General features: G+C 39.6%; 1 protein-coding gene across 2 annotated transcripts in view; it reads left to right on the top strand.

Annotated features, from left to right (window-relative positions):
* Positions 1 to 17,164, top strand: part of CNTNAP5 (contactin associated protein family member 5) — a 1,181,085-nt gene that overhangs the window by 1,026,316 nt on the left and 137,605 nt on the right. For both annotated transcript variants that reach the window (XM_010596415.3, XM_064287363.1), the window contains exon 19: positions 10,670 to 10,894. In XM_010596415.3, the coding sequence (XP_010594717.1) occupies positions 10,670 to 10,894 (225 nt within the window). The remainder of the gene's footprint in view (positions 1 to 10,669; positions 10,895 to 17,164) is intronic.

Raw genomic sequence — 17,164 nt, 5'->3', positions numbered from 1 at the left:
TTGATTTCTTCAATTGCTTTATCAGTGTGTTCCTTGGGTTTTTCTGTACATTGTCTTATTCCACTTCTGAGGTCATCCCTGATGTTTTGAAGCATTCTATAGATTAATTTTTTATATTGTGCATCTGGCAATTCCAGGATCGTATCTTCATTTGGGAAAAATTTTGATTCTTTAATTTGGGGATTTGTAGAAACAATCATGGACTGCTTCTTTACGTGAGTTGATATCAACTGCTCTCTCCGAGCCATCTATAAGATATGGTAATGATTTATTTTATGTTTGCTCACTGAGTCTTATCTTTCTGTTTTTTTTTTTTTTTTTTCAGTATACCCAGATGGGCAACTAGATTGCGCTGTCTTAATTGTTGTAGCCTTTGAATCACTTATGTCCTATTACCAGCTGGTTTGAGCTGTTACCAGATATATAAGCCTAAGAGTCTATTCACTATTCTTGAATAGAATCAGCTTAGGAGTCCTGATTATAGGCTACCAAGTGTGTAGTGTAGGCTGTCACCTATTAACTTAGAGAACCAGTGGTGATAGTTGTATGCACCAGATTCTAGTAGCAGCAGGGGGTCACACTCCGAGGAGGGCAGGATGCTGACAGCCTTCCTCCACGTGCCAGTGTGGTAGGTCTGTCTCTATTCCTAGAGGACTTTGGTGGGTGGGCTCTGCACCTGTACCTTAGGCACCCAATGCTTGTGCCTCTAAAGACTGGTAGGCGTCATTATCCTCAGACCCCTTTAGCAGGTGGCTAGGTGGTGTGGGTGGAGCTTCAGCTCTCAGTTCCCTGCTGTGGATCATTGAGGGCTCTGCTTAATAGGTAGAGAGGTATCAGACCTCCAAAACTTGTCTTTCCACTTCTCTGCTAAAACAATTATAGTCAGATCTCTATCAGAATTGCCTTTGCATTGTAATAGCCACCTGGTTCTCTGTAGGGATGAAAGCCAAAGACTATGGATCTCTTAAGCTTGGCTGGAGCTGGCTCTGTATTATTATTCCAGTTTAGGGAAGTCAGGGAAGGATTTTTTTCCCCTGGATTGTTAATTGCTGCTTCTCTCGGGCCAGGAGAATGGGTTAAAAAAAAAAAAAAAAAAACCTGGAGGGCACTTCACTCCCCGGCCCAGGAAATTCCAATGTTAATGAAGCTGCCTGGGGCAGGGAGGGGAGGGATCAGCTAGATAGCTGAGAGTAGAAGGGCAATATAGTCAATGTTACTTATCTTGTTTGGTGAAGATGGTTTTATTTGAGATTCCAGAGGGGCGTGTAGCGTGTTTGCACTGGCTGGGTCGAGATTGCCCCCCTGAGGGTCCGGCCTGCATCCCATGCTTGCGCCATCTCAGGAAGCCATGACCAGCTCCTCCGCTTCCAGTCTAAAGCCCAGTGCCAAGGTTTTCTGGCTGGGACGCTGCACTCCGGGCTCCAAAATCAGTCACTGCTTCCCTGTGATTTCTCCTTCTCCTGTCAGCTGCATCATTGTGCAGCCTTCATGCACTGGCTGGGTTTCCACCGAGGTTACTCCAGGGGGCTAGGGCTGTGTCCCATGCTTGAGCTGTCTCAGAAAGTCGTAATCAGCTCCTCTGTGCTTAGTCCAAAGCCCAGCACTGAGGTTTTCTGACTGGGGCACTGGATCCAGGCTCCAAAAACAGTCGCTGCTTCCCCATGGTTGCTCGTTCTCCTGTCAGCTGCATCAGTGTGTAACCTGCTTGCACTGGCTGAGTCTCTACCGAAGTTACTCCAGGGGGTTAGGGGTTAGGGCTGCATCCTGTTCTTGCCCCATCTCAGTAAGCCGTGAGCATTCCCAGCACTCTGGCACCAGGGAGCCTCGAGGGCTCAAGGCTGTGGCACAGGACACCAGTTCCAGAAGTGGTCACTGCTTTAGGGTGCAGCTTTTTGCTCCCCTGTCACTCAGGTCAACTCCTTATTTCTGTGTTTGATGGTCAGCGTTCATAGATTTTCCTGTATATGATCGATTCACTTGTTTTCCAAGTCTTTGTTGCAAGAGGGATCCGCGGTAGCTTCTACATAGTCAGCCATCTTGGCCCCTCCTCCAAGGCTGTAATCTTTACAGAAGCACACTGCCACATCTTTCTCCCATGGAGTACCTGGCAAATTTGAACCACTGACCTTTTGGTTAGCAGCTGAGCGCTTAACCACTGTGCCACCAGGGCTCCTTGAGATAATTCTAGATACCACTGAAATCTCATTTTTTATATAAACACTTACTATTTTTTCAAACAGAAAGACAAAGAGTTGGTCTACTCTCAGTCTTTGCAGTGTGCTTAAGTTTATTTCATTGATGGAAGAAAATTTGTTTAGCCAATAATGTAAACAATATTTCAAGAGCAGATTTCAACTATCAAAATAAAATGTTTTAATAAGCCTAAAACATTATTTACACAAAACCAAAGCCAAACCCATTGCTGTCTAGTTGATTCTGACTCATACGACTGTATATACAAGAGGCCAATTATAATTCCTATCAACTTATTAAAACGCATTTTGTAAGCACTTCCAATCAAACAAATGTTTTATTTAGTCCAACTTACTGCTAGAATGTAAAAACAATAGGAAACAAAACAAAACAAAACACCGAGTATTTGAAGGATTCTGTAAAGTCTTCACTCATTCACACTGGTCTTCTCAATTAGTTTGAATTACTTATTATTGCTGGGAACCAGGCTGTGAGCCTCGGGAGAGAAGAAAAGGTACTAATTTTAGAGCCAACAGTGTGTTGGGCCTTGCATGGGACCTTGAAATAAAGCAGGTCTCATCCCACTAGTCTTATAACTTGAGCTAAGACAAGCAAAGTGTGACTGGGTTGCACACTGGAGATGTTTCTGAATAGCTTCCTCTGGAAAGCTCAGACATCAGCCTTAGAGTGACCCCATGTGCTAGAAGAGACACCTAAAGAATAGACACTAGCAGGCCCAGTAACTAAAGTATACGAGAGTATACAAGATCTATACCTAAGTCTTCTGCTGGGAAAGTATGAAGAGTAGACCTCTCAGCATTTCTCCAGGAAGATTGTTCAGGCATGGCATAGATCTTATAGTTCTAAATTTAGCCAAGTTTTTTTCTTGGCTCTTCCTTGAAGCAACCTCCACTAATTCTCTTCTCTTCAGAAATGTGTTCCTAGCTTGAAAAGCTTTCTTCACATTTCTCTGTTTCTAAACATGTTCCTGCTTTCTCATATTTTGAGAGAAATTATTTTTGTTATATTCAGTAATTGTAATGCCTGTAAGATGTACCTTTTAACAAAGTCTTAGCCATGGCAATTTCCTCCTGGAAAAGTGTCACAGGACTGAAATGAAGAGCCACCAGCTACAAGATGGTCCTGAACAAGAGTGCCCTCTACTGGAGTAGTCTTCCGTGCTAGCTTATAGTGTCACGATCTGTTTTAGGAAAAGGTTGTCTAAATAACAGAAAGGGAATCTGGCATAGAATTAGGGACAGTTGTTCTTTACTGGGCCAGAACCATGGTCTGTCAACTCACTTTCTGTTTTCAATGATAGCATGAAGAAATAATACTAACAAAATTAACTAGCAGTGTTGAGTGTAACACATATCACTAATTCCCAACCAATACAACCTAGCATTAATATCTGCATTTAACAAACAAGGACACTAAGGCTCATAGAGGCTCACTACCTTGCTAATAAGTGTCGGAACTGACACTCCATCCACCATCTTTCTTATTATCCCTTTCTCCTTCTATAACCATGATCTCATTCTGCATAGGAATGGGGTAATAGGATGCCATCCCTCCAGATATGTAGCTTTTTGTTTTGTGTGCTTCACTTTTTTTTTTATTATTGAGATATAATTCACATATCATACAATTCACTATTTTACGGTGTAAAATTCATTGGTTTTTCATATAGTCACAATGTTGTATAACTGTCACCAATATCTAATTTCAGAATATTTTCATCCTAAAAAGAAACTCCATGTCCATTAGCAACCACTCCCCATTTTCACCTCCCTCTCCAGTCTCTGGCAAACAATCACCTACTTTCTGCCTCCATGGATTTGCCTATTCTGGACATTTCGCATAAATGGAATCATATAATATGTGGCCTTTTGAGTCTGGTTCCTTTCACTCAGCATGAAATTTTTAAGGTTTATCCGTGTTGGAACTTTTTTTTAATACTTCATTTGTTCTATTGCCAAAGAGTATTACATTGTATGGGTGCACTACATTCACCTGTTCATTCAGCAGTTGGCAGACATTTGAGGTATTTCCACTTTTTGTCTGTTATATATAAGTAATGCTCTGTGAACATGCTTGTACAAGTTTTGTGTGGACATTGTTTTCAATTTCTTTTGGTATATGCCCAGAAGTGAGATTTCTGCCTCACATTTTAATTCCATGTTTAACTTTTTAAACTTTTGTTTAACTTCATGTGCATGTTTTTCAAAGCAGCTGCACCATTTTACATTCTCATCAGCAATGTATGAAGTCTCCAATTTCTCCACATCCTTGCCAACACTTGTTTTGTTATTGACTGTCTTTTTCATAATAGTCATCTTAGTAGTAAAAGGAGCCCTGGTAGCACAGTGGTTAAGAGCTCAGCTGCTAAGCAAAAAGGCTGGCAGATCGAATCTACCAGCTGCTCCTTGGAAACCCTATGGGGTAGTTCTACTCTGTCCTATAGGGTCGCCATGAGTCCGATGACAACGGTTTTAATTTTTTTGGTTAGTAGGCATAAAGTGTTATCTCACTATGGTTTTGATGTGCATTTTCTTAATGTCTAATGACATTGAACATCTTTGTATGTGCTTATTGATCATTTGTATATCTTCTTTGGAGAGATATCTATTCAAATCCTTTGTCCAGTTTTTAATTAGTTTATCTTCTTATTGTTCAGTTGTTAAAGTTCTTTGTATATTCTTAGTACAACTCCATTGTCAGATACATGATTTTCAAATATTTTCTCTCATTTTATAAGTTTGTTTTTTTTTTTACTTTCTTGTTAGTGTCTTTTGAAGTACTTTTTTTTGTTTTTTAATTTTGGTAAAGTTCAGTTTATCTGTATGTTCTTTTGTTTCTTGTGCTTTTGGTGCCTTAGGTGAGAAACCATCGATTAATCCAAGTTCATGAAAATTTTCACCTGTGGTATCTTCTAAGAGTTTTATGGTTTTAGCTCTTATATTTAGGTCTTTGATCCATTTTGAGTTAATTTTTGTGTATGGAGTGAGGAAGGGGTCCAATTTTATCCCTTTGCATGTGGATGTCTGGTTTTTCCAGCATCATTCATTGATGTGTGTCTGTCTTTAGTACCCAGTCCCATTATATAAATAGTCTGGCTGTGACTGTCCTGATGTTTTTATTTTTCTATTTAAAATGTTAAATCATACGTGTTTAGTATAGAAAATTTAGAAATCTAGAAAAGTAAAAGCCTCATCTAATTACTCAGAGACAATCAAAACAAAATTCTGGTTCCCTTCTAGTTCTTCCTTTGTATTTGATATAGCTAGGGTAATTATATCTATTATATTTTACATCTTAATTTTTCTTATTTTATTTCATAACCATTTCTATATAATTCATAAATATCTGTAAGCATCATTTTGAAGTATTACAATATATCCCATCTGATGGAACTGCCTTTGCTTATTTAGTCCATTCTATTTTATCAACAAAAGCAGTATAGTTTAGAGGATAATACTCAAGCTCTGACACCAGGCTGCCTAAATTCAGATTCTGGCTCATCTACCTTACAACCTCTTGGTTTTCTCATCTATAAAATGGGAACAATGCACATATCCTTCACAAATCAAAAGGTGAGCATTAAATAGTTCACAAAACATTTAGGATAATGCCTGGCATATAAAGGTTCACTGAATTCTTGCTCTTATTATTGTTTTGGAAGTTTAGATTGCTCCAAATTTTGTGCATAAATAATACTGTGATGAACACATGTGCTGATTATTTTTCTTAGTAATGGAATTTCAGTGATCAAAATAGTGTGTACATTTAAGTGCTTTTTACATTTTGCGAAATCCCTGTCCAAAAATTCTTTAGTAATTTACATTCCTTTTAACATCTAGCTTTTTTTTTTTTTACTTTTTATCATGGAAAAGTTCAAATATATGGTGTAGTAAAAAGGAGAGTTTAATGAACCCTCTTGTACCAGTACATCACTTGTGTATCAGTTTGTCATAGTGTAGTGGCTTGTGTGTTGCTGTGATGCTGGACAACACTATGTCACTGCTATTTCAAATTCCAGCAGAGTCACCCAGGTGGACAGGTTTCAGTGGAGCTTCCAGACTAAGACACACAGTGTCTAGCTTCAACAACTGTCAACTCATGACCGTTTTCATTTCATCTGACCTTACTTCCTCTTCTTCTCCTTTGTTGTGAATCCCATATATCATATCATTTCATCTCTAAATATTTCAATATGTACTGTTAAAACATGAAACCTAAAAACCCATTGCCATTGAGTCATTCCTGACTTACAGCAGCCCTACTGCACAGAGTAGGACTGTCTCACAGGGTTTCCAAGGCTGTAAGTCTTTAAAGAAGCAGACTGCCACATCTTTCTCCTTTGAAATGGCTGGTGGGTTCAAACTGCCAACCTTTCAGTTCACAACCAAGTGTTTAACTACTGCATCACCAGGAATCCTTTGTTAAAATATAAGGACTCATTAAAAGCATATGTCCATAGGATCATTATCATAAGAAAAAATAGATTTTTAGTGTTATGAAATACCCATTCTATGTTCATATTTCCTATTTATTTCCTTCCTTCCTCCCTCCCTCCTTATCTATCATCTATCTATCATCTATCTATCTATCATCTATCTATCTATCTACCTATCTGTCATCTATCATCTATCTATCATCTATCTATCTGTCTATCATCTATCCATCTATCATCTATCTATTTACTTTTTTATTTTACTTTAGAGTCTTTCTAAATTAATCACAACCTGACTGATTTCTAGGTAACCACTAGCCTACTTATTACCCAAGACTGGTATTTATGCTTATTCTAATTCTAAATCTGAGGCATTGGTGTTTTAGCCGTAGAATTCTTGCCTTGCATGTGGGAGACCTGAGTTCAATTCTTGGCCAATGCACCTAATGTACAACCACCACCCGTCTGTCCATGGAGTCTTGCATGTTGTTATGATACGGAACAGGTTTAACCAAAGCTTCCAGGCTAAAATGGAGTAGGAAGAAAGACCTGATGGTCTACTTCCAAAAATCAGGCAATGAAAACTCCCTGGATTGCAACGGTGAGATCCCTATCTCATCACAGAGTGGCTTGCAGCATTTAGTTCCTCTGCACAGGGGGTTACCATGAGTCAGGGGATGATTCGACAGAAGCTAACAACAATAACAATTTTAAATCTAATTTAATGACTATTACCAGGAGCCCACCCACTAAAATCCAACTGCCGTCGAGTCCATTCCTCATAGCGACCCTATAGGACAGAGTAGAATTGTGCCATAGAGTTTCCAAGGAGCACCTGGAGGATTCAAACTGCTGACCCCTTGGTTATTAACAGCCGTAGCACTTAACTACTATGTCACCAGGGTCTCCAAACTACCAAGAGCAGCTATTGCTTATTGAGCTTCTACTATGTACCATGCCTTTTTTCTTTTCTTTTTTTTTCAATCCTTATACCCATCACAACATTGTATTAATCACTATTTAGATTTGAATAATCTGAGGTTCAGTGGGATTTGGTGAGGGCTGTAGAGTGGCAGCTCCAAGTCAGTCAGACTCCAAGATTTGGAGATGCATAGCACTAGTATTCCATACTTCTTCTCTACTTCTCTTAGTCCATTCCGCCCTTCAAGGCCCAGTCAATGTCAATCTTCTCTTTAAGGCTTTCTCAGTGTGCTCTGGCCCACAGAAATATCCACCTACCCTGGGATCCTCTGGGAACATTGTCTCTGCAGCCCACACACCACTCCCCAGACATCCATCCATTGATGTTAATGTTTTTAAGTGTGTGTCTTGTCTTCTCAGAACTTAATTAGAACAATTTCCTTCATCAGGCAGTTGTCCAAAGAAGGTTTCAATACTAGTATTGTAGCCTGGAGTAGCATGGTGCTCATAGATAATCACCTTTAAGTTATGATTTTCTCTTTCATTTAGCTCAAAGATTTTGGATATTCAGATAACTCAATCTATTTGATCAGAGAGCTTATGCTCTTAAAGTATAAGTAAGGCTTAAGAAACTGACTAATTAATAGAGTTCAGGAACATTATTGAATTTAGCTTTGTGTTGGAATTAAAAATACCTAAAACATTAAAAATAATTAAAAGTAGGGTGGGAGGAGAAGGGAAGACAGACATTTGGTTTGATTTTTCTAGTTACAAAAATGGTTTTGTAAAAAATTTCTTGTCCTAAGTGTAAAAAAAAAAAAAAGTAATATATATGCTCCTATCTAATATCTAATATTCTATTCATAACAGAATGCTTTGAATCAGGCTTACATTTGAACATACACACAAACATCAAACAAAAGCCATTTATTCTGTTAACTAGGACATGGTAGCTCAGAATGTGGGCCAAGTGTCACCCAGAAAATTCGTTCAAGGAAACTGCTTGCATCAACTTGATGATTAACCAGCACCCTTATTTCCACAAGTCTCTGCTGCATGTCTCTATAGTCAGGAGTACTGATGTTGTAACCTGATGGTAAATGCAACACTTTCTGGGAACCTCCAGTAAAAGTGAACTGATATTTTTGAACTGCTAGGCAACGTGCATAAATATGCAAGTTTAAATTTTTTTTTTGGCACTATTACAGGCTGTTACAGAATTTTCATAAAGTGGAACAAATTTGAAATAGAATTCAGAAGCAAAAGCCAGCTTCGATTATATTCTAGGTGCCATCAATTCAATCAAAGAATTTTGTGGGGAATTAGTAACATTCCACATATCATTCAGGAAAAAGGGAAATTAAGCAAGACAATATGGGTTCATGTTTGTGGTTCTGTTTTTATGGCAGAGGCTTGCTGCCAGATCTAGGCTATGTCATTCTATTAAGAGATCTCTCCTTCTTATACCATCATTTTGTAGAGATAAAATAGAGATAAAATTTAATGTAGATGCAAGAGCAGCCTCGGTCAAAAGGAGAGAATATATAGGCATTAGAATAAAAGTGCAGTCAATAAGCAGATATGTTGCCTGTAGGCTATTAAGATGGGTTCGGATTAAATCCCATCTTAAAGCTAAGTGTACATAAGCTCAAACTGTGCAGGACAACTATATGGAGTCCTTTACACACAGCTCATCTATCTACATGGGAATACCGATGAGGTAGGTGTTAGGTTTTCCATTCACCAGATGGGGACGGAGTCTCCGTGGAGTAGGTTGACTTGCCTGAGATCCCACAGCTAGAATGAAATAAAATGAGATTTCAGGTCCGGTGCTGAAGCCAAATCCTGTGCTAGTTCCACTAGGCTGAAACTGTAACCGGTGGACTGAGAACATTTTAGAGGGAGGACTGGATGATCTGCATGTGCCTGCTAATTGAATTTCATCAGTCTGTACATGCCGCCTTTCTTCATGGCAGTGGTAGACCTCCATCCAATTTGTCGTACTGTTGGAATTTCTTCTCATAGGAAGGCCCATTTGATCAAGACCGTTATTTTTTGGAATTCAGTACAAATTCCTAGGTATATAAAAAAATTGAGTCCAAGAGTTGGATACCTCTGCCTTTTCTACAAATGCCTTCTCTTCTGGTTTTATGGGCCCTCCCACTTTACTCAACTCTATGAAGAACTACTGCTCTCTCTCCAATGCCCTTCCTACTCTCAGTAATTTGGAATTCATTCACAATCCTCCTGACACACCAGAAAAACACAAACCAGAACTGTTAGATCTTATTTTGGGAAGTAAGACTCCCAGTAAAATTTCCTCATACTGTGTTGTAGGACAACCAACCCGTTGCTGTCGAGTCTCTTCCGACTCCTGAGGACCTTATGTGTTGCAGAATAGAACTTTGCTACATAGGATTTTCAAGGCTGTGACCTTTTGGAAGCAGATCACGACACCTTTCTTCCGAGGTGCTTCTAGATGGGTTCGAACCACCAATCTTTTGTTTAGTAGTCGAGCACTTACCTGTTAGCAGGGACATCGCATCTTTGTTTCTAGATAAATTAGCCAACACATGGCAGTCACTCTGCAGATGTATGATGGACTGCACCTAAACTTCAGGACCCAACCAGTGGGCTCTCTTGTAGCTGTGTAACCTTGTTCAAGGCATTTAACCTTTGTAAACCTCAAGATTCTCATCTTTAGGGAAAAGTGATGACTCCAACACTTTCAAAATTTTATGTGGAGCACATTATATAATCTATGTAAAACCTCTCCACACAATGCCTGGTGCATAAAACCAAAATCACACCCATTGATGTTAAGTCAATCTCAACTCATGGCAACCTCATGTGTTACAGAATAGAATTGTTTCACAGGGTTTTCTTGGCTGTAATCTTTACAGAAGCAGGTTGCCAGGCCTTTCTTCTGAGCACCATTGGGTAGGTTTGAACTGCCAACCTTTAGGTTAGTAGTCAAGCTCAAACCTTTGCACCACCCAGAGACCCTGCCTGGCTCATAGGAGATGAATAACAAGCAGTTACTCTTTTCCAGAATGTTTGACTGAATGTTTTGGTTTGTACTCTCCATCTTATATTTTGCAGAGGTTTCTGCAGTTTTCAAGGCTGGCACTTCAGTTACATATATGTTTCAAGAACCTTACCCTGTGACCAAGAATGTAAGCCTCTCGTCCTCAGCTATTTATGTGGATGCAGCTCCATCCAAGGAGAATATTGCATTTAGCTTTATGACAGCTCAGGCACCCAGCCTCTTGCTCTACATCAATTCCTCTTCTCAAGACTTCCTGGCGGTCCTGCTCTGCAAAAATGGTGAGTAGTAACAGTGTGACATGAGATAGCATCCCAGACTGGGCCAGAGGGACTGAGCATACTTTCCAGAACTCTGCATAATTTCAACCTAAATTTGGTCCCACCTGGGCAGCTTATTTCCAGACTTCCAGCCAAAGCCTTGATTATACTTTACCTTTATGGGTTGCAATTGGTATTCAGGGCCAGTGTCAGTTCACTGCTGAAGTCTCAAAAGCTTTGATTTTAATTTGCCTCAACTGTGTAGCAGTAATTCTTTATTACCTATTCCATGCTGGAATCCATTACGTGTAAAGGAGAAGATCATAAGCAGAACTGAAACTCAGAAGGATGCTGTCTCATATATCCAGTCATCTTTGTGCAGTCCTCTTTACCAAGCACTGTTACAACAACTTGCATAAGTACAGGCTGTATCGATACAAGTTGATGGCCTAGGTCTTGACAAGCAGTATACGTGAGTCACAACCTTGTGGAGGAGGGGTTGGCTCTGACCATGACGCTCTAAAAGGATGTGGATGGAATGAAACACAAGAATACCTGCATGATTAAGGAGCTGGAACTCAGTTCACATGAGGGATTGGAAAGACTTTGTTACACTAGCTGTGAGGTGAAGTGGTGTTTTCTTTCCACACTACTGATTCCATCCTTCAAGGGTAAGGACTGTTGGTAGAGTCATGGCCAAGGACACTATTAGATACAAATCATATGGGGATGAGAAAATTGTTATACAAAGCATAGAGGGCAAAGACATGAACATCCCTGCAGAATGGTTTCAGTGAACGTGGCCCTGTGACTGAGAATATGACTTTCCTTCTCTTGTAATTTGCTGGTTTCATGAGATGAATCTGACTTCAGAACCACCTTGCTCAACCCACACAGTTAAGTTTCTGTGTGGTGGGGCATAGTAGAGAGGAAACCTGAAATGCAAAAAAAAAACCCATTGCTGTCAAGTTAATTCCAACTCAAGGTGACCCTGGAGAACAGAGTAGAACTGCCCCATACAGTTTCCAATGAGTGCTTGGTGGATTCCAACTGCTGACCCTTGGTTAGCAGCTGTACCTCTTAACCACTAAGCCTGAGGTTTCCAAAGCCTGAGATATATGGCATAAAATGTAACCTCTCTAGTTAAAGGGAGGGAGCTAAAGATATTTCTCTTGGTATACTTTGTCTTGGATTTATTTTTCTTTGCTTCATCTTGCTATCAGACTATTCATGACACTGAAAGTACAGAATGATGTGTACTTTCTAAAACAAGGATCAAAACTTGTGCATCTGAGGGTTGAATCAATAATAGTAACAAGGGTAAAAACTATGTTGCAGGTGTTGTTCTAAGAGCAACATCAAGGCTGAGAGAGAAAGTGGGAGAGAGTGAGAGAGGAGGATGATGACTGGTCATTCCAAGCCCATTCAGTCTTGAAGAGTGTACAAGAGAGGGGAAACGTCATGAGTAATTAGAATGCCTCAAATTTGTCAGCTGACTTTTTACCATTAGGAACATTATAAGTTCTTAAACCTTGAGGTTAATAGGATTAACACAGGCCAGCAGAGTAATTCATGACCCAACAACGACCAGAACCCAGTCTCCTGGTAATTAGCTTAACAGTCTTTCTTCTGAACCCTGTCATCCTGTTATGTGATGTTGCAGAACAGTGAGATGCAGGATCTCCCTAAATCATCTTTCAGGTATGGTCCCTGCAGGTGCTTTTGTACCTGAGAGGCCATGCCTCTGAAAATACAGCTGCCGTAAATGCCACTTTTTCTATGCTAAGTTTTTTTTCTTAAGTTTTTTTTTTTTTAAGTGGCATTTACGGCAGCTCTATTAGCCACTTTTCTAAGTGGTTCATAAAGTATTAACCCTCACAGCAACTCTGCATGGTTGGTGATATTAACATACCCAGTTTTATACATTGTGGAAACTGAGGCATATAGATGTCAAATAACTTGTTCAAGATCTCACAGTGAGAAAGAAGCAGATCTGGGGTTAACCACCTCCCTCCTCTGGTTTGGGAACCTATTCTGTGTTCTCAATCACAAGGTCAAGCCTACATGTGTTTGAACTACATAGTGTTTTTAAATAAACATGAATTTATTTAAGTAGGAAGGTATTTTTAGATTTCACCCTGTCCTGTATTTTCTTATACTCTGAAGCCTTACTTTATTAAAAGCTTTTCCTGACACCATAGTCATTTGGATATTTTAAAACCCATTGCCATCGAGTCGGCTCCAACTCATAGCAACCCTAGAGGACAGAGTAGAACTGCCTCATAGAGTTTCCAGGGAGCGCCTGGTGGATCTGAACTGCCGACCTTTTGGTTAGCAGCCATGGCACTTAACCACTACACCACCAGGGTTTTGTATTTGGATATTTTAAACTGTGGCTAAATTCAGAAAGCCAGGAGATACTTGTCCCTTCTGGGTTTGTTTGTTTGTTTGTTTGTTTGTTTGTTTAGGTCTCTGAGTAGGTGTAAATGGGCAGTTCTTGCAGCTCAAGTTAACTCCCAGGAGGTGGGTGTCCACACCCTGGTTAGTCATAGAGTACCACTTCACTCAGACTCAGAGCACCCTCTCTGCACCTGGCTTGAGGGAACCCTCACTTGCAGTTGGCCGTGGTGTAGGACTGAATGATTTACCATCCTGAGCATTTTCTGCCATCTCCTCATACCACAGAGATACAACTAGGATATACGTTCACTCATTCATTCTTACATTAACTCCTAATTCCTAGTCACACCGCACAGCATAGGGACTGTGGAGGTGAAACAAGGTAACAGTGCCTGTAGACAATAAGGAAAGAGAGACTCAAAAACTACCTGCAACTATTTTAAGGACATTCTAGACAGGAGAATGTCAGTTGCCCCAAATTTCTCAAACAATCTGACTAGAAGATATATTTTAGGCTGAATTTAGAAATGAATCTTCTAGGAATTTGGGGATTATAATGAAATAAGATACGTTGAGTGGTAGTGACTTTCTTGCCATTGGAGTTGTTTGAATGACAATTAAAAGAAATATGTGTTGGAGAACCCATAATGAAAATTCCAACAGTGGGTGAGAGATTCAGAAAAATCACTTCTAAGTTCCTTGCAAGTCTTAGATTTGTGATTCTTTATTCTTTTGTGTATACTTACATTAGTATTTCTTTGTGATAGGATTTTATTTTCATACTTTTTAATGTTGCTGTGAGGAATTAGAGATTGATATCCTTAAGCTTCTCCCCAATATGTTCATGATACTAAGCCACTGACCTAATTGCCAGCAAATGATACGGGGTGGGGGCACTGCATTATAAAGGACTAGGGATATTTGCAACTTGGTTTTGATACACCTCAAAAAATAGAGAAAAAATACCTCTGAAAATACTAATGGAAGTTAAAAACACAGGTTGAAAAAAGACCAGGAAGTGAATTGCTAAAGAGTTAATAGTGAAGGGCTTTCTGTGGGAGGTTTTTATAACTAAGATTGACTCACACATCTTTGAGATGGAGTTAGGGATCTTCTGTTAGCCCAGACTCCTTAATCTTTTTTTTTTTTTTTTTTAATTTAAAAATCTGGTGAAAATTATGATGAGAGGGAAATGAGAAGAGTCCCTTTTGTTCTCAGGAGAATACCTTCAGCCACGTCATATAAAATGACTACAATTCCAGCACTCCAACTTAACAAGCCAGGATGTGGGACTGGGTGATGAACTATACAAACACTGAAGAAAATCCTTCACTTGCAAGTGTGTCTAATGCCCAGGCCAGACAAGAGAAGACTCCAGAGCAAAGTGACTCAAAGCCATGCTCACAAGTCTCCCCCAGGCACATTCGGAATTCTTCCTTGCCCTTTATCATTATTTTTGAAATTTCTCTAACTAGAGAACTATTCAAGTTAGGATGCTGCTATCTTTTTTCCTAAATGAAAAATATTTCACTTTTGGGAATGGAAGAGCAGAGGTAGAAAGTCAGGCATTTTTTTTTCTTTTAATTATTATTGTGCTTTAAGTGAAAGTTTACAAATCAAGTCAGTCTCTCATATAAAAATTTATATACACCTTGCTATATACTCCTAGTTGCCCTCCCCCTAATGAAACAGCACGCTCCTTCTCCCTACGCTGCATTTTCATGTCCATTCGGCCAGCTTCTGACCCCCTCTGTACTCTCATCTCTCCTCCAGACAGGAGCTGCCCACATAGTTTTATGTGTCTACTTGATCCAAGAAGCTCATTCTTCACCAGTATCATTTTCTATCCCATAGTCCAGTCCAATCCTTGTCTGAAAAATTGGCTTTGGGAATGGTTCTAGTCTTGGGCTAACAGAAAGTCTGGGGACCATGACCTCCAGGGTCCTTCTAGTCTTAGTCAGACCATTAAGTCTGGTCAGAAAGGCAGGCATTAAGAGGTTACATAGCTCTTAGGAAAAGGAAGGCAATTGTGGGTTTTATAGCCTGGGGCTTTGGACCAGAGGCAAATTCTCAGAGACTTGGCAATTAGAGGAGAGGAGAAGGCATTCAAGGAGGAAAAGGGTCTAGAGAAGGAGATGAGAGTGTTCTAAAGGTATCTGTAAACTTCACAGCATTGTACTAAGTGCTGGCACTGCCTTCTCAACAGTTAGGTAGTTCCCTGTCAAGCTTGTCCTGTAACAAACATTCATGGAGCCCGTATCATGTGGCAGGTACTGTTTCATGTGCTGGAGAGATAGAAGTGGACAGGACAATGCCCTGTCTTTAAGGAATATCACCTGAGGACAGGCAACCTATAAACCATTTTCTAGCGAATTGATTCCGACTCGTGGTGACCCTATGTGACAGAGTAGAACTGTGCAACTTAGGATTTTTTTTTTTTTTAATGAAAATACGCACAGCAAAATATACACCATTTCTACAATTTCTGTGTGTACAATCAGTGACATTGATTATATTCTTCAACCATTCTCAGTATCCTTTTTCTAAATTATTTCACCACTATTAAACTCGCTCCCTCTAAGCTTCTCACCCAACCTTTTGAGTTACATTGTCAGACTGATCTCACATAGATAATTATTTAAAAGAATACAATGCTCAAGGCAGACATACCTTACTGATTATGCTAAACTATTGTTTGCTCTAAGGAGCTTTGGTAGAACAGCGGTTAAGAACTTAACTACCAACTGAAAGGTCGGGGATCGAAAATCCACCAGCCCCTCTACGGGAGAAAGATGTGACAGTCTGCTTCTGTAAAGATTTATAAATTTGGAAATCTTTTGGAGAAGTTCCACTTTGTCCTATAGGGTTGCTATGAGTCAGAACGGACTCAATGGCAACAGCTTTGGTTTTGGTTTATTATTTGCTTCAAAGAAATCTTTAGGGTATAGTTTTGGTTTAAGGTTTAAAGTTTAAAGATTGTCTCAGAGCTATAGTTTCAGTGGTTCATCCAGCTTCAAAGGCTCCAGAAAGACTAGATTTCATCAAGAATTTGAAATTCTGTTCTGCATATTCCCCCTTTTGATCGAGATTTTTATAAAGAATCTTTGATCAAAATGTTCAGTAAAGGTAACTGGGCACCATCCAGTTCTTTTGATTTCATAGCAAAAGAGGCAGTTGTTCAAGGAGGCAACCAGACAAACATTCCATTTCCTCCTCTGATTCCTGACTTTCCTTCTTCCTCTGCTGCTCTAGGTGAATGAAGACCAATTGTTGTAACTTGGATGGTTGCTTGCTAGCTTTTAAGACACCAGGAACTACACTACAAATTAGGAAGTAGAAAGAAGCACTGAAGAACAGTATTAGACCAATTGCCTGTGATGTCCCATGAAACCATGACCCTAAACATGCAAACCAACAAAACAGATCACGAGAGGTGTTTGATTATACATAAGTAGCATCAGCAGGTGCTCCTTTTTTTTTTTTTTTTTTTGGCTGATTTTTCAGAAGTAGATCACTATGCCTTTCCTCCTAGGTGCCTCTGAGTGGACTCAAACCTCTAAGTTTTCAGTTAGCAGCTGAGCTTTTTAACTATTTGCATCAACCATGGGCTCCCTAGGGACAGGCATATAAACAAAAACGTGCAACAGTGTGCCAGATATACCAAGATAGAAACCTGTTCTGGATAGAGTTGAGCAAAAAAGAGTGACTACTCTTGCCAAGGTGGGGACAGGTGTTAGGAAAGCCTTCACAGGGAGAATGGCAATTGAGTTGGATGATGAAAAATAAGTACGTGTTCTCCAGGCAGACATTCTATTTAAAAAAAAAAAAAAAAGTTTCTTTGCTTGTTCTTGTTTTCTCCATTTTATTCCCACAGCATATGAAATATTTTTA

Source organism: Loxodonta africana, chromosome 6, assembly GCF_030014295.1.
Source record: "Loxodonta africana isolate mLoxAfr1 chromosome 6, mLoxAfr1.hap2, whole genome shotgun sequence".
Classification (NCBI taxonomy): Eukaryota; Metazoa; Chordata; class Mammalia; order Proboscidea; family Elephantidae; genus Loxodonta; species Loxodonta africana.
The sequence above is the reverse complement of the archived record's forward strand: the minus strand, read 5'-3'. Positions and strand labels throughout refer to the sequence as shown.